The sequence below is a fragment of the Nicotiana attenuata genome, unplaced genomic scaffold, assembly GCF_001879085.1.
Source record: "Nicotiana attenuata strain UT unplaced genomic scaffold, NIATTr2, whole genome shotgun sequence".
Taxonomy (NCBI): Eukaryota; Viridiplantae; Streptophyta; class Magnoliopsida; order Solanales; family Solanaceae; genus Nicotiana; species Nicotiana attenuata.
Window position 1 is genome coordinate 1,011,382 of NW_017670295.1, and position 24,901 is coordinate 1,036,282.

The 24,901-nt window shown below is 39.8% G+C and overlaps 1 protein-coding gene across 1 annotated transcript; it reads left to right on the forward strand.

The window, feature by feature from the left end:
• Positions 1-563: 563 nt before the first annotated feature.
• Positions 564-1,391, forward strand: LOC109237397. The gene has a single exon (XM_019403704.1). It carries the CDS (start codon positions 564-566, stop codon positions 1,389-1,391), a length of 828 nt encoding a protein of 275 aa, XP_019259249.1.
• The last annotated feature ends 23,510 nt before the right edge of the window (positions 1,392-24,901 follow it).

Sequence of the window (24,901 nt, forward strand, 5' to 3'; positions counted from 1 at the left end):
CGCACAAGAAGAGTCCGAATTACTACGGGAGTTCGTAACCAGATTCCAGAAAGAAATGATGTTGCTGCCGGCCGTACCGGACGAATGGGCAACTGAAGCATTTACTAAAGAGCTGAATTCGAGAAGTTCCGACGCTTCTCAAAAATTGAAAGAAAGTGTGCTCGAGTTTCAGGAATGTGGGCGGACGTTCACAATCGGTACGAGTAAGAGATTAGAGTTGAGGATGATCAGTTCGATTTCCCGGCATCAACCAAGGGTCGTGACCAGGAAAAGAATAAGGATAAGTCAAATGATGATTTCGAAGCAGATCGACGGTCTTCAAGAGGTCGGTTTTTTCTCAATGAACGGGCAGAAGGGTGTGGTAGAGGTTTTTGTTCAGCGGATAGATTCACTACCGATAGGAGAGTTGATCGCATCCGGAATAACAGATCACTGCAGGACAAGGAGATATTGGGTTCCCGAGACTCCTCCTACCCTAGGCTTACCGAATACAACTTCAACGTCAGCGTGTTGGAGCTAGTATCGGCTATGAGGAACATTAAGAAGCACGGTTCCCGAAGCCAATGAGATTTGATCCCAGTCAAAGGGATCCTAATTTCTGGTGCGAATACCATGAGACCAATGACCACCGGATAAGGGACTGTCGGCAATTGCGCGAGCAGGTGGCGGTATTGTTAAAAAATGACCATCTCAGAGAGATCTTAAGCGACTGGGCTAAAAACAACTACGACCTCAATCGTGATAACGCGGAACCCTCAAAAGCAGGAGAAGACCCTCTTCGTCAGACAATCAACATAATTTTTGAGGGGAACGAGATTAATAGTGCGACAGTTTTAGCGGCAAAAAAGACGAAGGTATCAGTAACCCATAGTAAAAGACTCCGGGAAGTCGTTGAGGACGACATTACTTTCACAGAGGAAGATTCAGATGGACTAGTGTTGCTGCACAACGATGCCTTGGTAATTTCTCTAAATTTTTTAGATTTTAAAATCAAACGTCTTTTGGTGGACCCAGGAAATTCGGCCAATATTATCCAGTGGAGAGTGCTGGAGCAAGCCAAGTTGATCGGAAGTATCATTCCAGCAACAAAACTCCTTGCCGGGTTCAATTTGGCAAGTGTGACAACCCGAGCAGAGATCTTACTGTCCACAAATGCCGAGGGGGTGATGAATACGATCCTTTTCGAGGTAGTAGACGTCGATATGGGCTACAATATTATCTTGGGGAGACCATGGTTGCACGAGGTGAAGGCCATTCCGTCAACATATTATCAATTACTGAAGTTCCCAACCCCCGAGGGAATTAAACAAATAAGAGGAGATCAATCGGCGGTAAGGGAAATGAACACAATCTCAGTTTCCAGTAGCAAAGGGAAGGAGCATGCAACATAGCAATTATAGGAACCGGCGCCTGCTCCCGATCCGAGCAAAGTCAACCAGAGGGAGGGTTCATCGGAATCCTATCAGGTACCAAGATATTTCCAGGTACCAGAAGAACCATACGTAACAAAGTCCATAGCGGAAGAACTTGAGCAAGCCACGTTGTTCGAAAAATTCTTGGACAGGAAGTTCCACTTGGGGACAGGACTAAACCCCAAGCTCAGGTCAGGATTTATAGAATTCTTAAATTTAACATTGACTATTTTGCATGGTCGCATGTGGATATGACAAGTATCGCGTCGGAAGTGGCTGTGCACAAAATAAGCCTAGATCCTAACACCCCGCCGGCGAGGCAGAAAAAATGCCTTATTGCCGAGGTCAGAAACAAATTCGTCAATGAAGAGGAAACTCGTTTGCTTGATATCGGTTCAATCCGAGAGGTAATATATCCTGACTAGCTAGATAACATAGTAGTAGTTCCAAAGAAGAATAATAAATTTCTCATGTGCGTAGACTATAAGGACCTAAATAAGGTGTGCCCCAAAGACTTATTCCCATTGCCAAACATTGATCAATCGATACGATGGCTGGGGACGAGTTAATGAGTTTCCTCGGTGCTTACTCCAGGTACAATCAAATCAAGATAAACCTAGAGGATCAGGAAAAAACTTCGTTCATAACGAACTTCGGCACATATTATTATAATATGATGCCTTTCAGGCTAAAGAACAACGAAGTCACCTATCAGCAGCTTGTAAACAAAATGTTTGACAAACAAATAGGGAAAACCATGGAAGTTTGCATAGATGATATGCTGGTTAAGTCTTTGAACGCAGGTGATCATCTCAAACACTTGCAAGAAACCTTTGACATCCTAAGAAAGCACAACATGAAGCTTAACCCCGAGAAGTGTGCATTCGGAGTCAGCTCTGGTAAGTTCTTGGGATTCTTGGTGTCCCAAAGGGGGATCAGATTTAACCCCGGTAAAATTAAAGTCATCGAAGACATCCCTGACCAGCTATCAAGCGTGAAAGAGGTTCAAAGGTTGACAGGAAGACTGGCTGCTTTAAGCAGATTCATTTCCCGGTCCTCGGAAAGATTCCATCACTTCTTTCACTCCTAAAAAAGAAGAAACACTTTGAATGGACTCCATAATGTCAATAGGCTTTGAAGGATTTGAAAAGTTATTTGTCGAGTCTTCCACTACTGTCAAAACTAGAGGAAAGCGAACAACTGCTGATCTACTTAGCGGTCTCGGAGGTAGCAGTAAGTGCCGTTATAGTTAGTGAGCATGAAGGTACACAGTCTCCTATCTTTTATGTTAGTAAAATTTTACCTGGAGCAAAAACTCGCTACCCACATCTGGAAAAATTGACCTTAACTCTTGTAGTCGCCGCTCGAAAACATAAGCCTTATTTCCAATGTCATCCGATAACCGTGGTGACAACTTTTCCCCTGCGAAATATCCTTCCTAAACCTGAAATTTCAGGCAGGTTGGCCAAGTGGGCAGTCGAAATGAGTGAATTTGACATAGAATATAAACATAGGAATGCGATTAAGTCACAGGTTTTGGCCGACTTTGTGGCCGATTTCAGTCCGGGACTGTTACCTTTGGCTACCAAAGAAGAAGTGATGGTGTCAGAATCGACATCAGGAGTTAGGACTTTGTTCACGGATGGGCCTTCTAAAATGAAAGGGTCCGGGCTCGGCGTAGTGCTAATCACGCCCTCGGGGGAAATCCTAAGGCAGGTCATAAGAATCGTTCCTATTACTAACAATGAAGCAAATTATGAAGCTTTGATTGCTGGACTCGAGTTGGATCGGGTACTGGACCCCGAGGTCGTAGGAATCAAATGCGACTCCTAATTAGTAGTAAATTAGGTCTACGGGATCTTCGAAGCCAAAGAGGAACGCATGCAACAATACATAGTGAAAGTCCAAGCTTCTCTCTCACGGTTCATGGAATGGTCAATTACCCACACCCCGAGAGAAGAAAACGTGGAGGCAGACACACTAGCCAATCTGGGGTCATCCACAAAAATGAAGGGATCGGACTCCGGTACAGTTGTGTAGCTTGTGTATTCGGTATTAGACGCAGGCAGCTATTACTAAGTAAAAGAGACCAATTTGGTCTGGGACTTGAGAAATGATATTATTGACTATCTTGAGCACGAAACACTACCTGAAGATCCCATGGCATCTCGGGCGCTGCGCACTAAAGCAGCTCGATACAGCTTCAAGGGAGGTAAATTGTATATAAGATCTTTTCAAGGCCCGTTGGCCCGATGTTTGGGAGCTTCCAAAGCTAACTATGTCATGAGAGAAGTCCATGAAGGGATATGCAGAAATCACTCGAGCGCGGCTTCCTTAGTGTTAAAGCTAATTAGAGCAGGATAGTATTGGCCCCGGATGGACAAGACACCGAGGCTTATGATCAGAAATGTGATAAATGTCAGTGCCACGCGCCATTGATACATCTACAGGCAGAGCTGCTACACTCAATTTTGTTGCACTGGCCATTCATAAAGCGGGGGATGGATATAGTCGGTCCGCTGCCGCCAGCCCCCGATAATGTAAGATTTCTTTTGATTTTAACTGACTACTTTTTTAAGTTGGTTGAAGCAGGTCCTTACTAGAAAATCGGCGAGCGCGAAGTGGTAGATTTTTTGTGGGCAAATATAATTTGTAGATTCGTGATACCAAAAGAGATAGCATGCGACAACGGGCCACAATTTATAGGTGTAAAGGTCACAAAATTTCTTGAAGACCTGAAAATCAAAAGAACCACATCATCACCCTATCACTAAGCACAAACAGTCAAGGAGAATCAACAAACAAGGTAATTATTCAAAAGCTTAAAAAGAGATTGGAAGTAGCCAAAGGAAGATGGCTCGAAGAGCTGCCAAGAGTGTTGTGGGCGTATCGAACAACGACCAAATCAAGTAGGGGAGACTCCTTTCTTTCTTGTATACGGAGCATAACCTTGATCTCGGTGGAAGTAGGAGAACCTACCCTAAGATACTTTCGAGCGAATGAAGAAACAAACAATGAAGCACTATAGGTCAAATTAGAGCTGCTCGATAAACGCATGGACTTGGCGCATATAAGAATGGCAACCAAAAAACAGAGAAAGGAAAGATATTACAATCAAAGAGCCAACCTTCGTTATTTCAAAGTAGGAGATTTGGTTTTAAGGAAAGTAATTCAGAACACTCGGGCTCAATACAAGAAAGCTAGATCCAACATGGGAAGGACGCTATTGGGTTTCAACTGTCACCGGGATAGGGTCATATGAATTGGAAAATCAAGACAGAGTAAAGTTCCCGAGCAACTGGAATGTGGCACACCTCAAAAGATACTATTGCTGATGAGCACCGCCTATACTGAAAGTATGTGCAGCACTCTTTTATCTTCACCCAATTTTTGTCCCAATCGGATTTTTCTGGAAAGGTTTTTAACGAGACAACAACGGAAAGCATACTACGATCCTCAGCAGAAATAAGACCTTTGAATGACAAGGCATGCAACTAATGAGCCACTACGAAACGGTTAGATAGTCTTTTGCTCGGTAGCAAAGTTCCTACGGGGAAGTAAAGTTTGCTATCAGGCTAAAGGTTACCCGACCATTCATGAGTGAAATCCACTAGGGGATTTTTGGATAATCTTTGGCTCATTAACAAATTTTCTAAGGGGAAGTGAAGCTTGCTATCGCACTAAAGATTATCCAACCATTCACTAGTAGAATCTTCAAAGGAACAAGACTTGCAGTGTTCAAATTCATATTATGCGCATCCCAACACTGTGGGGAGGGGGGAATGATATGAGAATATGATAACATTGATTGCCACATCGATCGGGACTATGAAATCCGGAAACAAAGTTGTAACATTGGGACCGGGGACTACGTGGTCAGTCCCGTAGAAACAAGTTGTACAAGTTAGCCACAAGTAATGGCAATTTCTTTTTTTAACACAACGTATGCTTATGTACTTTTGAAAATGGACGGAATAAAGTAAAGTACTTTTATTTTTATCTTGTTTCTTGTCCAAACCATGAATTAATTTTATTATTTGAAAGTTAAACAAGTACTTCAAATGGTAATGCCGTAATGAACTGGATATGTCCTCTTCATGAGCACTGTAAACATAAGAGGTCCCTCTCTTATGAAACCCTCATGGTAAAAGGTTGATTTTGAAAGAACTTATGTCCGGAATTCAAATGCTATCGGGAAAACACACCTCAAGCCTCGCATAACTCGACGAAAAAAGTAAAACTTTCGCAATACTTAAACAAAAAGTACGTAAAGAGAAAAACTTGTGCAATACTTATTAGGTAGTTTAGGAGGCTTTGGAACCACTATTAGGTAGTTCTAGACTTTACTTAGGTTGCTCAAGATGGTAAAACTAATCTCACATTAAAAAAAAAATAGGACATCACATAGTAGCAACGAGTGGCTCATGTTAGCCTCCACACGTAACAACAAAGGCAAACAAACAAATTTTAGGTTACGCAGTAGACAGTTTCATAATTAAGACATGTTTGAGTTGTTAAATCCTATAGGCATGGTTCCTATGTGATTCTGATTTTTGGTATTATACAGGCAGTACTACAGCTTTTAGGCAGATTAAAGCGTTACAAGTCCTAAAGGCTTGATTTCTAATCGTTTGCGCAATAATGTATTAAAGCGATTCCAGAATTCCCAATTACCATTGTTAATTTTATTGGAAGTGTCCTATAGGCAGGGTTTCTAATAATCACATAGTGAGGCAGTGAAGTCGCTTTAAAACATAGGATTAGAAGCATCGATAAACGGTTTCTTATGTGACTGATAACATCCGATAAGCAGGATGTATAGCAATTGACAATTAGACTTGATTTTATAACATCCTATCCTTATAGGCATGTTATCTAAGTGAGACAGTATATAAATAACAGAAAGCAATTGATCAATATTAGAACCTTATATTCATAATATCTAGGTTAGAAAAGGCATTGTATTATTGTATCCTATAGGCATGCTTATCTAAAGCGTTAAGCAGTAGACACAGAAACAAATGTAGCAACATATTTTGACAAGTTGAGTGAAGTGTGAGTGTGATTCCTATAGGCATGACTTCTACTAGTGTGTAGAAATGGAGCGTGTCAAACACATAGCAAACAAGGCATGTAGACCATATAGGCATGTTTTCTACCCCGTTTATGCAAAAATAGAATATACCCATTTCCCAATTTCACTTACTCCCCAATTATTTGTTTATAAATTATTACAGGCCTAGATAATGAGTATAAGTACCAATTTTACACAAAGAACCATCAGAGAGCTTGCGAACAGGCCCAAAAGAAATTAACCCGGCACTGACTGGGCCTTCCCACAACCAGCAGGCCCGAATCCCAAACTTAGCATAATAATAGAGTATGCCTGAATTCGGCACCCAGGTCCAACATTATGTATGACCCAATACCAGGCCCAAGATGCATGACTTACTTAACCTAACTGATACCAAACTTAACCATGCAAGTAATTACTATTCAGGGAAGTAATTAAGCAGCTTTGAAGGCCACACGCTAAGTTCTTAAAGTTGTAACTAACAACAGTTCTAACGAAGGTATATAGACAAGATCACATGAAGTTTTGGAAAGTAACAAGGCATACATAAGGTGGGCTCATGCTAGGTTTCAAAGTGACAGGATTGAACATCATAAGCTAGCAAACTACTTCAAATAGAGTCTCAAAGCAAAGCATAGCCCAGAATTAGCCTAAAACTCCTCAGACAATTAACATGAGAATCTAGCAAAGTCATAGACAGGAACAAGTAGATGACAGTTTTTACATGAAGGTTTTTAACATGAGAGCCTAATGAGCATGTGGTCACAAATAATATAAAAATATACTAGTGGGCATAATTTACAACAGTGGGGAAACATGTCACTTAGTCGAACATGAGACTTAACATATTAAGTATCAACCATAGTTCAAAGGTTCAAAAACAATACTAGAACTCATGATAGGTGAAAATATATCAACTCCGATTAATAGGACATGTAGACACTAGGTCTTAATCACATATAGTAGAAGGGGCTAGATATTGAATCTCATTCTGAAGGTCTTAGGCAATATTAAAGAGAACTGGATTGAACAAATCAGGGAGCACACGTTAATTAGAAAGAAAGCATGTTTGGCTAATCAACATGATCAAGAAATAACTCTAGGAAAGCATTAAGTTATACATGAATGATTTAATAGGAATTAGAAGATATTCTAGGCGTAAATTGGTTTATCACAAGAATCCAAAATAGGTTAGAAGATAAACCCAGGACAAGCAGAAGATGTAAGCATTCAGACACACACAAACACACCAAGATAGACATGATTAAGAAAGTTATAATCAGGGTTAGAATTTAGGCTAGTTCAGGTGCTAGAAAAAATATAGAACCACGAGAATAACTTCAGAGCAAATAGGGTTGCAAACAGAGATGACATAGTAGCATATTGATTCACAAAGGTTTCAATGACATAGATACATAGATCATGAACACAAACGAATAGAGAATGAAACTGCAAAGGCCAAAGGCACTTACCAGTTGAAATTAACGGACAAGTAAGTAAGAAGAACAATTTCCAATAGTACTTTAATTGTCAGTAGAAAAAGAGCAGCAGAACCCCCAAAACCCAAGTGCGTCAGAGTTTCCAAGGGTTTCAAATGAACCCTGGGCAGTGCTCGCACTGAGAAAGAACACAATCGAATTTGAATGGCCTTGGCTTTCAGTCGGCCAATGTCTCGAGTTTTAGAGTATAATAAGTGAGAATGAGAGAATAATGCAGTGATTAAGGTTCGTTTAAAGGGAATTAGGGGAGGGGTTTATAAAGTGTTTAATCAGGCGAGTAAACAAGGAAAGAAATCAAGCAAACAAAAACAAGAAAGAGTAAAATATCACATGCAATTAGTAGAGTAACCGGAAAGGAAAGAAATCAAATTCCAAACCCTACTTAGGGTTCGATACTCAAAAATCGGCCAACTGGTATGAAGAATCAAGCTTTCTTCATGCATATGGACGAAATATTATACAAATCTCTAAGGTTGAGGTCGATTCCAGTCCTATATAGAGATGGTACTTGCCAAAATTGGACAAGCACCTAAGTAATACTATTAATGTATGACCAGTAAAACACATATATGGTAAGCAAATAATGGTGGAATCCCATTATCAACGGGATTAGGAGAGGGAATTAAGAGAGGCGGCTGCTAAGGTTTCTTTAGAGAGAGGGGGGAGAGTTGAGAGTGTTTTAGGGCGGCTGAAGTGGGGAATGGCTCTTTAGGGTTTGGATTTGGGGATATAAGGAGAGATGGGGATTTATTATAGGATGTTGATCATTGAAGATCAACAGTCGGGATCGAATAAGAAACATGGCAAGTTAAATGCAACGGGTCGCGATGAATTTTAAAAGGAGTCGTTTGGTTGGGCTGTTGAAGAGTGAAGTGGAGTTGGCCAAAGGTTTTGGGCCTGATTTTGGTCCAGAATTAGCCCTGTATTGGGCTATAAATTAAATATGTGAAATTATTTTTAAAAATAATTTATAAAAGAGACTAATAAATAATAAAAATATCACTTATGCGGTAAAATGATTTAGAATACTAGCTTGGCATTATAAAAATATGAAAATTCTATTTTAGTACAAATAATGCAATAAAACGTAATTATGCATAGAATATAAGCTATTATTATAAAATTGTGTAAATAACTGAAAAAAATACAAATATAATTATATGAAATGAAGTAAAAACATTATGAAACATATATGTGGATGTAGAAAATAAATTTATATGATTAAGTCATCACAAAATAAATTGAAGGTGTAATTAATAAATATTCAAGTAATTTAAATGCAAGAAAATTAATTTTTAAAGCTCTGAAAAAATTATGGAAAATTATAGAAAATACTTATGTGACTCTTGTAAATTGGTGATGATGCAGGAATGATATTTTAAAAGTATATATGATATTTATAAAATCATGAGGACAAAATTGGGTATCAAAAGGTGGTGTCCACCGAGTTGCCGAGATAGTGAAAGAAGAATGATCAATACTAGCACGGGGCAATCTTTAACTAGAAGGAAAAACAGACAATGAACTTACGAGTACAGTTCCATTATTTTGGAAAGGATGGAGTCGTGGCTGGGATGATGTCCCTGGTGGCGACTATAATGAACCGCTCCATCCACCCACGGTTGTTGTCATCGTCCATGTGGTTAGCAAAGCATGGTGACCATGTTTGCTGAAATTTATCATTCTCCCACGGAAAATCTTAGGGGAATAAAGGTTAATCAGTCGAGCCACGAATAGCTCTTCTCCTGTATCCTAGCATTGACGCCGAAGACAAGCAACAGTCTACCACACAGAAGGGCTTACCTATGCCAAGCTGACTTGGTAACGGAGGCAAAACTCCAAGATAACGGAGTCAAGCCCCCAGCTCAATAAGAACGGGCCCAAAGTAAAGGGGTACGTATAAACATACGTAAAACCTATCTTGTAGATCTTGTAGAAGGTTACCCGCTCCGCCAAGTCAAGAGCGATGATGTTCAAATCTTGACAACCACAGTCTTCCTTCACAGCAGGGATGCTAGAAGGACGGATGGAAGAGGGATATATGCCAACAACCCATGTGCGGGGGTTAGGAAAAAGGTACTTCTCTTCGAAGTCCTTAGTTGTAGTAAGCTTTCTGGGAATGATGGTGCTCACCGTGGGAGGAGCAGCATCATCAATACTTTTTTTGTTCTTTGAAGCACTTGAATTTCTGGAAGAGGAGGCCATTGTTATCAGAAGAGAATAAGGGTTTTTTCTCTGAAGAAGAAGATTAGAGGAAGTGGAAAAGAAGTGTGAGTTGGGTAAAGAGAGTTTGGAAAAATATGAAATATAAAAGGAGAAGGTTGGTGCATATAAGTAAAGGAATATACGGCTAAAATCGTGGCCATAATTACGTCGATAACCGGCAAAAGTGTTGCTGAATCATTGGATGGCGCGTGTTCGGGGCATTAAATGCGAAGAGACATGCGTCTAATCAACTGTCATAAACTTTTCAAAGGGTGTCACAGAATTTCCCGCCAAGAAAGGTATCTTTACCAACTTCCAGGTGATACAAGGATGTGCCACCGAAAAGAAGGGGGACTATCTGTATAGGATAAAATATGTTCATATTAAATGCTCGCATAATAAAGCGACACGTGGAGCCGAAGGTAGAAGGCAATTAGGTTTGAAGGCAACAATCTCGTTTGTTTCCGAAGGGAATGATGCTCATAAAGGAGAAATAAATGCCTGTCACCCGGTAGCATTTAATGGATAATATTCAATAGTATTAAACACGTAATCCATTACAGAGAATATGGCATTCACTGCCTACCGTTATATATTCTTAAATGGCCCTCATAATTGTCATTTAAGAGGGGATTGATCCTAGGACCTTGTTCCCTAGGTAGAATTATAAATAGTGTGCTCAACATCCATTGCAAGGGGGGAATTTTCTGAAAAACATGCTATACACTGTTCGAAGCTCAATAATATGATTTTATCTTCTTGCTTATTAATATCGTTATTGCTGCCTCCGGAAGCTCTGCTCCTGAAAACAAGATTCCTGTTGTCTCATCTTGATTTCAACGCTAAGTTCTACATTCTTATTTAATTTATTTATTATTTTTGGGATCAAATCGATTCACTTGTCTATAAATCTCGTATAAATTCAACTATACTGTGTTACGGGTAAACAGTAATAAAGTCATACAATCAGTCGCACAATATAACATAAAGGAAAGATGAGCATGAAATGTAAGAAGCGAAGCTCTACGAATATGCTTGATAACATTGGACAATAGAGAGAAAATCTCAATATATATATGATGAAAAACGATCAACACAATCTTGTCATAGAATTTTCGGCCTTACTTATATTGTGAATCCGTCTCTATTTAGGTTGCACAGTGATCTTTTCGGGTTGGATCACAATTTGAACCATAAATAATCTCCATTGTATAGGCCAAAATCTACCCTAAGGACATTTAGCGTTATACGACATTAAGGGAAGAGTCGATCGAGGTCGACCAGGAAGCAGCATGATTCATGGCCGAGATGTCAACCATGAATGAGGTCGAGCATTGTGTAAAGAACAATAACGGCTAGTGTTTGAAATAGGATATTAAAGAGAATATTCTAGTGAATATTCTCTGCACTTGCACTATTAGGGTTTGTTAGGGATATGTTGTCACGCCCCGAACCTGGGCCTGGACGTAACACGGCACTCGGTGCCTGACTACATGTGACCGAGCGAACCAACTCGCTGGCTGAATCAACATGTGATATCATAACATACTGAAAGTCTGGATGATATAAATCAAAGTGCGGAAATACTAATACAAGTCTGAAACATATATGTAGCCAACATTGCTTAACATGAAAAGGTTGTGACTCTGTCTAACTGTTACTCGAGTCTATGAAGCCTCTAATGAAGCACTGAAAACACTGACTGTCTGAAAATACTGAAGACTGTAAGGTAATGATAATGCCCCGAAAGAACTGGGGATCACCAAATAGCTGGTACGAGAATCCTAGCGCTCTGAATCATCAACCTGTAAATCATTACCTGCATCGTGAGATGCAGACCCTGGGCAAATGGGAAGTCAGTACATTTGAATTGCACTGGTATGTAAAGCAACTGAAAGAAAGAATTATAAATGTTGAAACTGAAACTAAGCTAATAACTGAGAATTGATAATTGATAACCGAAATGATAACTATTGAAACTGAAACTGAAATGATAACTGATAACTGATAACTGAACTGATAACTGATAATAACTAAACTGATAACTGATAACTGATAACTGAACTGATAACTGGTAACTAAAATGATAACTGATAACTGAAATGATAACTGATAACTGATAACTGAATTGAACAAGGGAAGTAAGGATATGAATACTCCCTCTTCTGGATGATGAACAACCTGTTTATCTGAATAAGCTACGTCCTCGGGCCCAATATATATGTGCACAAGCTACGGCCTCAGGCCCAAGTATACATATACATAACTACGGCCTCAGGCCCAAAAATGCATAAAGCATAAACTACAGCCTCAGGCCCAAACATGTGTCACACCTCCATTTTTCACACACCACCCCGAGGGATAGTATATAAGGGAGTTTTTTCACTTTAAGTGACATTATTCGAAGTGGAATTATTTATTGATCAGAGTCGCCACTTGGGATAGTTTATTTGGTGTCCCAAGTCACCAGTTTGTTTTCAATCCCAAATCGAGGAAATTTTCGACTTTCCAAGTGAAGTCTGCCAACCAGAAATTCTTGAGTGAGGAATTCTGTTAACCCGGAGGAAGGTGTTAGGCACCCCCGGATTCCGCGGTTCTAGCACGGTCGCTTAAACTATCGTAATTGGCCTATTACCTGATTTTATACATGTTTCATCCTATAGTGCAATTTTAAATTTTTTACCGCTTTAAACTAATTTTAAGGAAAATTGCTACGTTATTAAGACACGTCCCGAACCACGTCACATAAATGCATCCGTGATTTTTGATATATTTTAACATCGTTGAGATTTGGATTTGGGTCACATAAATGTGCACCCGAGTTTAGGAAAGTAGATTATTAAAATATGCGCCTAAAGCAACTAACGTGTTGATAACTTTGCGGGAGGCCATGAATATTCGCTAAATGGCACGTCCCGAATTCTAAGTATTTTGAAGGATATAATTAAAGAGGGCGGCGCATTTGCAATTTTATTTGGTGTGGCGCACCTCAAATTTATTTTTTAAAGGACATTCAACCTAGAATTTGGAGGGCCATAAGCTATTTGTTATCTAATTATGGCTCGCCTCCAATATTAATGAAATGACAAATTAATCAGAGGGGCTTACTAAAATTAGAACTACTTGAAAATTGATGGACCAGGATTCTTATATGGACCAGACCAAAACTGTATTTTTAAATGAAGAGACTAAAAGTATGAATCCATAATTTGGGCCAAGCGCGGGGCCTGATGGCTCCTAGATGCAGGACTGCTTATTCGAATTAATGCCAGTCCAAACTGAAACTAAACAACGCATCCATGTAAACACTGTATTCAACATTAGGACTTTAGGAGATAAAAAAATCTGATCTAATATAATTAATATAATCCCAAAATCTGATCTATTTGAACTAAACAAGTGATTTAATATAATTAACAACGCATCCATGTAAACACTGTATTCAACCTCAATGTATGTTTAACCTACAATTCAACATTAGTCTGGGAATCATTACTGAAATTAAACACATAGTTGTTCTAATTATGAAATCCAATCTTAAACAATATTCATATTCTGTCATGCTCCAAAACTAGCTCGGACTCAAACTCAAGAATAAATCTAAAATGAAACACATAAGGCCAAGGTCCTAGCACTGATTTTAAAATATTGTAACCAAATCATGAGAAAACAATATATTCTAAGCTATTATGAGCTATATATCACCTATAATCCATTTTTTGACAAGTACATCTGTCAACATTCACATGTTACAGGCTATTTGCAGAATTGAAAGAAGAATAGATGCATTTCAACAAACAATCACATTTCATTTCATGTTTTCGAACTTCTGCTTCAAGTCACACTTCAAGTGGCATTCATAAAGCTGAAGAATACCTGGAAATGGAAAAGGAAATAAAAGAAGTGAAGGATCAACAGTCAATAACAGCAGAACCCCAGCTTTATCTCAGCAATGAAACAGTGTTCGAATCAAATAGTTCAGACCGAGCTTCCACAGACCCAAAACTCAAACCATTTAGTCCCAGATTCAAATAGAAATCGTCTCAGAGTTGAAAAACTTCAAAAATTCTAAAAGAAATCAATGGAACAGTAAGACTTTCAACTCTTGGAATGTTTCTCTCTGATTTTTCCTCTTTAAATTTCTGTGTTTTCAACTCTTAATTCACAAGCTCTCTATTCTCTCAGAATTTTTGATCTCTCAAAACTCTAGGCTCTCAAATTTTTGGGCTCTAAAATCTAACTTGTAAGGCAAGGATACAATGCCTTTATAGGCAAGCAAGTAGGGCAGCCCTCAGATTTATTTTTGCACTTTAACCCTCCCCCTTAATTTCATTTTTTGCCAATTAGTCCCTCACTTTCTGACTTGCTACCCAAGTTATATCTTGAACTTCCTACCAGGCCCCTACTAGAAACTTCTAAAATCAGTTACCCAAAGATTCCCTATGTCCTATTTCCTAAACTACCCTCCAAGTGCCCTGTTTTTACTTTAGCCTACCTCATGGGTCAAATTGACCCAGGGTCCCGCCTCACACTAGGCTGAATTTCCTTTTCTTTGGGCTGCTGTGTTGGCAGATGTTATGGCCCTCGAGCTTCTAAGTCTTTGAAGCCCAGATAGTGATCAAAAGAATAGAGAAAAAAAACAACAGACTACAAAGGGTGAGCCCAGCAATTCAGGCATTTTTCATCAAAGGAAATATGAACGGAACAGGATGCAAGTGACAAGCATGCAAAAAAGCTAAAATGAAAAAAAAATGTTAATTACCCTAATATGCTGATAATCACTATTATAACTCAAATCCTAAACATGTAACATGTATATGCATTCGAACTAACTAAAAACAAACAAAGGAAGAAGAACGAAATAACAGACGAAAATGCAACTTTGGAATGGCGGGCAGAAAAGATGGGAGAAGAAATAAAGGATGAACAAATAAGATAAAAAATGACAAGGGATCAAGCGATACCTAAAATAGGCGAACCAGTACTGTAGGCTTGAACGGACCTTCGGTATCTCCGATTTGAACCGAAAGTGGTATTAATCGGATGTTCTTGTGAGAACAAACGATTAACACAACTTTCAGGCCAAATCACTCTTGGACAGTTGAAGAATTGGAAGACTTTACTTTTGCTTTTCTCTTAGATCTGAAACTGGCCTCGCTTGGTGATGATTTAAAAAGATATGGTGGTGGATTAGGGTTAAAGAAAGGGTAATGGTTGCCTGGAAGCAAACTGGGGTAAAATAGAGGTGGCGCCGCCACTGGGGAAATTGTGGCGGCGCTAGGGTTTTGATTTTTCAATCGAGAATTCGAGAGGTTCCAGGGGGTTTTGAAGGAAATGGAGTGGAGGTTTGGAATGAGGTAGGTGAAGTGGTGATTTGGTGTAAGTTTGGCGTCGATTGGACGCCGGCCGCCGCCGCAGGCGATTTCCGGCAGGCGGCGGAGATGGTGGGGGAAAATAAGGCGGCTAGGGTTGGTCTCTAGGGTTTGTTGTGATGAGAGATGATGGGGGTAGGGGGGTCGTTAGACAGTTATATACCAGGGATGGGTGAGTTGTGGTCCGTTGGATCAATAAAACATAGACGGTCCAGATTTGAATACTAATCAAGACGGTGTCGTTTGAACGGGACAGAATCTGGACCGGTTCGGGGTGGTTTTGGGCAGGGTTAAAGGTTTATTTGAACGGGTTTGGGGTCTGGGCCTTGGTAATTGTATTGTTTTTGGCCCAAAATTGGGTCTCTTAACTAAAAGACCAACTCTTTTCAATTTCTTTTCTTTTTCTTTTCAAATTAAAACTAAAAATCTAAATTAACTCCAAAATTACCCTACCAATTTATATTAAGCTCTAATTAATAATTAACTCAAATAATTAAATACCAAATTAAAAGAAAGCTAACAAAATTCAAAGCCAAAAGTTAAACAAAGCAAATAAATCAATTTTTGTGATTTTTGTATTTTTGCAAAACCCTAATTGCTAATTAATCTAAAATATGTAAAATTAAATCCTAAATGCAAATGCAATGCGTATTTTTGTATTTTTTTTATGAATTATGTTAAACTAAAAAGTGCACACAGAAATGCAAATAAACATGAAAATTATGCAATTAAATCCTAAAAATCAAATAATTAAAAGAAAAATCCTAATTTTAAGAATCCTGTAGGAGTAAATCATGCGAGGCAAAAATCACGTGCTCACACATCAGCCTCGTTGTTTTGATCTCGGGGTACATGTTGCAGAGTCTATTCCTTGAATTGCTGCAGGGCACCTGCAATTTGTCCAAGTACTTCTGCATTTGTTCTTCTTTTACTTCGAACGTTCCGTTGACTTGATTTACCACGAGGAGGGAGTCGTATTTGGATTCGATTACTTCGGCCCCAAGGCTCTTAGCCAGTTTTAGACCTGCATTCATGGCCTCATACTTGGCTTCATTCTTAGTCAATTTTACAGTCCTAATAGACTGCCTAATTATATTTCCCGTAGGTGGTTTTAACACTATATTGAGCCACCCTTTCGCGATGGAGGCATCATCCGTGAATAGGGTCCAGATTCCCAAATTAGTCACCGAGGTGACCAGTAATTCCTTTTCGACTTCGGGTATTAAGGCCGGCCTAAAGTCGACCACGAAGTCTGCCAAAATTTGAGATTTGATGGCAGTTCGGCGTCGATACTTGATGTCGTACCCGCTAATCTCTACGGCCATTTGGCTAACTGGCCCGAGAGCTCGGGCTTATGCATGATACTCCTCAGCGGGTAAGAGGTTACGACACATATAGGGTGGCATTTAAAGTATGGCTTTAGCTTCGTGGAAGCGCTTGGTAATGCGAGTGATAACTTTTCTAGGTGAGAATACCTCGATTCAGCATCGCATAGAGTTCTACTAATATATAAATAGGGAATTGCGTACCTTCTTCCTCCTGGACTAAGACACCACTTACCGCCACATTGTACACAGCCAAGAAGAGGTACAGTTGTTCGTCTGCCTTCAAAGTGTGCATCAGAGCGGGGCTCGACAGGTATCGTTTGAGTTCTTCCAAAGCTTGCTGGCATTCCAGAGTCCAAGAAAAATTATTCTTCTTCAATAGTAAGAAGAATCGATGGCTCTTGTCTGAGGACCTCGAGATGAACCGACCCAACGGGGCTATACACGCGATCAGTCTTTGAACTACCTTGACGTTGTCCACTACGGTGATGTCCTCTACGGACTTTATTTTGTTAGGGTGATCTTTATCCCCCATTGATACCATGAACCTGAGGAATTTGCCTAAACCGACCCCGAATGCGCACTTCTCCAGGTTTAGATTCATGTTATATTTCCTTAGTATGTAGAAGGTTTCTTGCAAATATTTCAAATGGTCCTCTGCTCGCAGGGACTTGACCAACATATCTTCAATATAAACTTTCATTGATTTCCCTATTTTTTTCTTCGAACATCTGGTTTAGTAGGCGTTGTTAAGTGGCACCGGCATTCCTTAATCCAAATGGCATTACGATATAGCAGTAGGTGCCGAATTTGGTTATGAAAGAAGTCTTTTCTTGATCGTCCGGGTCTATCCAAATTTGGTTGTACCCGGGTAGGCATCGAGAAAACTAAGTTTTTCATGCCCGGCCATTGCGTCGATCATTCGATCGATGTTAGCAAAGAGAAATAATCCTTAGGGCACGCTTTGTTTAAGTCTTTATAATCCACACACATCCTTAGTTTATTTTCCTTATTAAGTACTACCACTACGTTAGCTAGCTAATTCGGGTATTTAACTTCTCGGATGGATCCTATTTTTAGAAGTTTGGATACCTCATTCTTGATGAATGCGTGTTTGATCTCGGATTATGGTGTCCTCTTCTACTTAACCGGATGAAACTTCAGGTCCAAACTTAGCTTGGGAGTGGTTACCTCCGGCGGGATCCTTGTGATGTCAAGATGGGACCAAGCAAAACAATCGGCATTAGCTTTAAGAAAAACAATAAGTTTTTTCCTGAGCTTGGGGGTTAACCCCTTGCCCAGGTATACCTTTCGATCTGGCAGATGCTCGATTAATATGACTTGTTCCAACTCTTCAACCATTGATTTGGTGGCGTCAGTATCATCAGGAGATATGAATAATCTCGGAACGCCATAATTGTCCTCCTCGTCTGCTCCTCGTTCTTCCTGTTTCTCTAGTTCGTCGAGGCCGGAATCAGTGATTGCTATTTAATCTCTTCCTTTTTGGTTGGTTCCATGTTCCCTGATGTCGAAACTGCAGTCACTGGGATTACCTCGTCAGCGGAAAACATCTCCTTTACGGCCCCATAAACCGTTTTGACTCCCCCCGGTGTGGAAAATTTCAACGCCTGGTACAAGGTCAAGGGTACTGCCCTCATGTTGTGGACCCATGGCCTTTCGAATAGAGCTTGTACCTCATGTCCCCTTCGATCATGTAGAACTTCATTTCTTGGGTTGTCCAGATGGTGTTTACTGGCAATGTTATCTCTCCTTTTGTGGTCTCACACTCCATTTTAAATTCGTGCAATACCCGAACTACCGGTACGATTTTGTCCCGTAACCCCAATTGCTCTACGACCCTTGATCTGATGATTTTTGCCGAACTATCTGGATCAATCAACACACGCTTAACTCGAGTTTTATTGATAAGTACGAATATTACCAGTGAATAGTTGTAAGGCTATACAATTCCCTCAACATCTTCGTCGCTGAACAAAATGGCTCTCTCCGGAATATAATCTCGGGTGCACTTTTCCCTATTGATAGATACTTTAGTGTGTTTTATCATTGGTCCTTGGGGAACATCGACCCCTACGATGATCATGTTGATCACGTGTTGAGGCTCCTCTTGTTCGACCTGTTTGTTGGCGTCCCTATTCCTGAAATGGTTTTTGAGTCACTCACTCAGGAATTCTCGGAGGTGCCCATTGTTGAATAACCGATCAACTTCTTCTCTCAACAGTTGACAATCTTTGGTCCAGTGACCATGAGTGTAGTGATACTTAAACATCAAATTAGGATCTCTCTGGGTGGGGCCAGACTGCAATGGTCGGAACCACTTGGTCTCTTTAATGCGTCCTATGGCAAACACGATGCTGGCAGCCTCCACGTTGAAGTTATACTCCGATAATCTTGGTACTTCCCTATTCCCGAGTGGCCTTTCATAGCCATTTTTGCTCATCAGACCTTGGCCACTGGGCCTTCGATCGCTTCTCTTCTCGTTCCTTGCAGGGTGATGCCCGGATCCATTTCCCCTTCGGTCCGTGCTATATGGTTTATACCGATCTTGGACCGGTCTTGCAGCTTGATTAATGGATCTCTTAGATCTATCACCGGTCCTAATGGGGTAAACAGATCTAGAAGTGGCCCCGAGTTAGTCGTCCTAGACCCTAATCTTCGACTGGTACCTGTTGTGGATGTCGGCAACCGTCAAGCACTCCACCAAATTTTGTTTTAGCTGTTGAGAGGCCAAGGAACTTCGGGGGTTGAAACCCTGAGTTGATGCTTGAACGGCACAATTATTTGCAACCGGTGGTAGGTCCATCCGTTCCATCTGGAATCTTAACACGAACTCTATGAGCATCTCGTTATCCTTTGTTTGACCATGAAGAGATCTGACTTTCTGGTCTCGACCTCGATGGCCCCGACATGGGCCTTTACGAAAGAATTTGCAAGCATAGCAAACGATTCAATGGAATTTGGGGGCAAGTTGTGATACCATATCATTACTCCCTTGGACAAGGTCACCCCAAACTTCTTCAGTAACAACGACTCGATCTCATCGTCTTCCAAATCATTCCCCGAGATTGCGCATGTATAAGAGGTCACATGCTCATTTGGATCCGTGATCACATTATATTTGGGGATGTCGGGCATACCAAACCTCTTTGGGATCATCTTTGGTGTCGCGCTCAGAGGAAAGGGCTTCGAGATAATTTCTTGGAATCCGGTCCCTTAAATATCAAGAGTGCTCCCTGGATTTGATCAACCTTGGAATTGTATGTTTCCACCTTCTTGTCATTAGCCTCAATCTTTTTCTCACCTGATTCTACTCGTTTCGTCAACGCTTCGAGCATTTTCACTAACTCAGCATTTACCTCGGGCTTGGCTTTACCCCTTGTCTCGATAATTCGTTTGTCTCTTCGGGTGCTTTCTCGGGATTGTTCGTGTTACACCCCATGTATTAGTACGTGGTAGTACACCACAAGTAAATTGATATAAGCTCGGAAATGAGATATTACATCCCGCATTTTCGGACGTTAAAGTTTGATCGTATGTTAATTGGCGCAAGCTCGGGAATGAGATTATTTTGAGGTTACAAATATTATTCTATTTCAAACAAGTGATAAGTAAATTCGTGAAGGTGAGTGGGTAAGCGAATTGAAGAAAATAAGTTTCGTCGAAGGTTGTCATTTTGAGATAAAATACGGCCCGAGCTATAATACCTGGTATTTATGGACTAGTGTCATACAAGGTACAATATGACCATGATAGTAAGGTGTATAAGGTATGTGAAAAGTGAGTAGTATTTTAAGTAATTTGAGATAATTCTTAATTATGTGGATAATTGACTGATTGTGGGGATAATTATGGTATTAAGTAGGAATTAAGTGGATAAGAATCCTTTGTGGGGCTGCCACATGGCATTAAACTAAACCAAAGTGGAACCAATGTATATGATGAGTCACAAGACATAAGATGCCTTGTTTACACGTAAGAATTCTTGGAATTACCTTGGTTGGGTTCTTATTTGGTAATGTACTTTCATGTTAATTTACACCATCCTAAGGTAGATAGTTTCTGTTGGGTTTTACTCCCTTTCTAATATAGTTGAAAGATTGCCTTTGAGCCTAAAGAAATTGATACATATTTTGGAAAGTGGGAAAGACATATTTTACGTAGAGAAGCTTTAATCTCATAGGAGTTGGATATGATTAAAGCTTGATAACATTGGATGCTAAGCCTTAATCTCCATAGACCAGCAACATTGGATGCTAAGCTTGCTTACGAATTTTTTCCTACTTTGATCCGCCGTTACGTGTTTACGCAAAAGATGTGTGTTAGAGGAATTATCAGGTGAATCGGTTCAGGTATGATAAGGCTATCCCTTCTTTCTTTTTGGCATGATCCATACGATACAAACGAAACAAGCAAATGCACAACTTCCATAAATGACTCTATTCATAGAAATACGAGAGGTTCCTATGTTCTTTATTCCCCATATGTCTTATTATTGTATCATCTGTTCATGGGTCTCAAAAAATACGTAAGTTAATAAAGTTTACTTCATGATATTAATTAGAGGCATAATGGTCTTATGACGTTCCGAGAGATTTTATAGACGTACTTCTCATGCATTGCATTCATTTATACATGTCATTGACCCTTGACCAGATGGCACTATATACGCGTATGTATGTATATTATATGTATATGGGATATGGGAAAAGGTTACAGCGTTATATACGCACCACCACCTGATCAGCTGGTATACGTTGATGATTTTGCCCACAGTGGCCGGATGATATGATGGGATACCCTCAGAGGCTTGATGATGTTATGAACACATGTACCTATGAACAACATGACATTCATACGCATATGCATGACACTATAAGTATTTCATGATTTATAGAGTTATTCATACTTACATGTCGAGTCTTTTACTCCATGTTTCTCTCATGTCTACTATTTACTCATTTTCATTCCTTATATACTCGGTACATTATTTGTACTTATGTCCCGTTTGCGTATGGACTCTACGTTTCATGCCTGCAGGTCCCGATAGACAGGTCAAGAGTTCTTCAAGGAGGCTATCAGCTCAACGGAAGATGTTGGTGCGCTCCATTTACTCCGGAGTTGCTTATTTGGTCGATATGATTTGGACATGTATTGGCGGGGCCTTGTCCCGACCTCTATAGTATTTATCTACTCTTAGAGGCTTGTAGACATATGTCATGTACGTAAAAGATTGTATGGCCTTGTCGGCCTATGTTTAGTGTACGAGTGATCATCTTGGTCTTACGCCCGTATGTCTTATGTATAAGTTGGTATTACATATTTTATTCTAGTTATCCTACGGCAGCCTTTCCGTCTCATTTACCTATGATAGCATGATACGAAATGATACGTTATGTTGGTACTCGGTTGAGTAAGGTACCGGGTGCCCGTCACAGCTCATCGGTTTGGGTCGTGACAAAAGTGGTATCAGAGAAGTTCTGTCCTAGAGAGTCTACAAGCCGTGTCTAGTAGAGTCTTGTTTATGGGTGTGTCGTGCACCACACTCATAAGCAGGAGGCTACAAGGAATTTAGGATTGTCACTCTTTCTTCTTACTCTAGATCGTGTGGTAGAGCTCACTTGTAAGAATTCAAACTCCTAAATTCGATTTTATTCATAATAAAACGATACCTATATCCAGAAAGACAGTTGGTAAGAGATATATTATTGGAAGAGTTGAGTCAGAGGAACTCGATTTTTGCATCATGCTTATGTGGATAAATATGAGGTATTCAGCAGATCATGTGTGTACTAATATGTGTAAGCTTCTTGATAAGGATTCCGAAGGCAAGAATGGCTATCCACTCTTACGGTAAAAAGGAATAAGAGAATCAGAAGGTAGACACAAGTTTCAGCAAGCAAAAGAAGCAAGGTGATGAAGGGTACGAGGTACCTAGTTAATGAAGGTTAACAGTATTTACAATTCAAACAGAGCAATGTAAGTATTCTGAGTTACTTTCTACAGTAACTGAGATATGTACAATTGATCACACCCATTTAAGTTATGCCCTATGGGGGCTGACAGGTGTAGTTTAAGAGAAGGACTGGATATCAGGATCCGACTGGGGTTAGAGTAACCCAAAATGGTGAATGGATTATTTGTGTCAGTTGAATTTCCGAAGGATATTGCAAATGTGGTAATTGATCTCCTTGTAAGACACCCAGATGGTGCACTCTAAAATAATACAGCTAGATATGAGTACTACAAAGATAGGCACTGGAAGCCTCGAAAGGATAAATATTATCTTAGTGTGGCTCCCATCCCTAAGAAAGAAAGAATGTTAGGCAACCCGAAGAGCCAACAGATGAAGCAAGGGGAGCTAAAATCAAAAGAATGTCTTGTTAAAGTTTTAAGAATAAAGTGATAGATAGAAATATTAGTAGGGATATAAGAAGAAAGATAACAAAGCATTATGAGTAAGATGTGATGCATGGATGACAATGGTAGAAAAAAAATGACAGTATTATAGAGTCTATAGTCAAGGGAAGGAAAAGATGAGAGGTGATAGCCTTTGAGACAGCAAAAGAGTATAGGCCATGAAGTCATACCCTCATTTCGAGAAATAAGTTCATGACTCTAACGTGATTACCAAAAGGAAAAGTTAGACCCCAAAGTAATAGAAATCAGTATGGGCTGGTGAACAAGATAAACTAAACATGAATTAGGGATTGAGTGATTTGATAATAGTCAGCATTATGAGAATTTCAGAGATAGCATTCCGGCAATAATAGAATGGATGACAGAAGAATAACCTTTAAAGTTCATTCAGGAAGACGCTTCCCTAAAGAAAGCAATGTGAGCAAACTAAGCTTAAGGACTGTATGTGCAAGTTATACTAAGTGTAACCCTCACGAGTACGGAATTTTATTATCCTTGGCATAGAAGGATTACCGCAAGGCGAGTAACGGTCATTGTTGGCCCAAGTAAAGGTTAGTTTTGAAGACTGACAAAGGAACTCAGACATGAACCAGGTCCATCCGGTGGTCCATCCCTCAGGTTCACAAAAACGGGCAGATTCAAGCATGTGGGATGCACGTGAAGGAGAAAAGCTTAACTTGGTGTATTTAATATCTCCTGATCGAAAAGGTTGCATAATTGATAAGGAGAAGGAGTCCTTAGTCAAAGAGAACACAACTCAAGATAGGGAAGGAGTTAGAAGTTGAAATCAACTAGAACTCTTCCACCAAGGAAGAGTTGCATCAGAACTCTAGTTATTTCTTCATCTACTAACTCTATAAATTGCAGGATGTTCTCACATTAAAGTGTTGCACAAAAACGCACAAGGTAAACGTGAATTGGGAGCAAAATAGCAAGGCTTTTTGCAAGCAGTTCGTGTGTGATTCAAGTGTGCAAACCAGAAGCTACATGAACCAGATTGAAAAACCAGCTCCATAAAGAGTTTTATGTGTCTTTCTTTATTTCTAGTTCAATTGTAGTAGGTGTTTTCATATTGTACCTTTCCAGCTTTCATAGAAGCAATTGTATTAGGTACTTTGAGTATTCAAGTTAGAGTTAACTTGAAGTTCTCGCAGCAGTTAGAGGCTGGTTTCCACAACGGGATTAGAGTTAATCCTTAGGTTTACAAAGAGTTTTGTAAATGCAGTTTTGGCTCAGTGATTTTAGTAGAAGTTTGGGAAAATCCTACTGAGTAGTAGGTCGTGGTTTTTTTCACCTTTTGAGCCAGGTGTTTTCCACGTAAAAATCTCTGTGTTCTTTATTTTATGTACTTTTAATTCCGCAAACAGTAGTAATAAGTACACTTAGAAGAACCAGGTCCTTCCAGAAGCAGTTTAAGCGAAAATTAGGTACCACACAAATCACCCCCCCCCCTCTTGTGTGTTATTGACGTTTATAACATCAGTCATCGATGATGTGAAAAGACGCCAAGGATGAAGAGGTAAAATATTTATTGGAAGATCGTCATAGCACTAAATCTTGGTACTCCCCTAAAGGG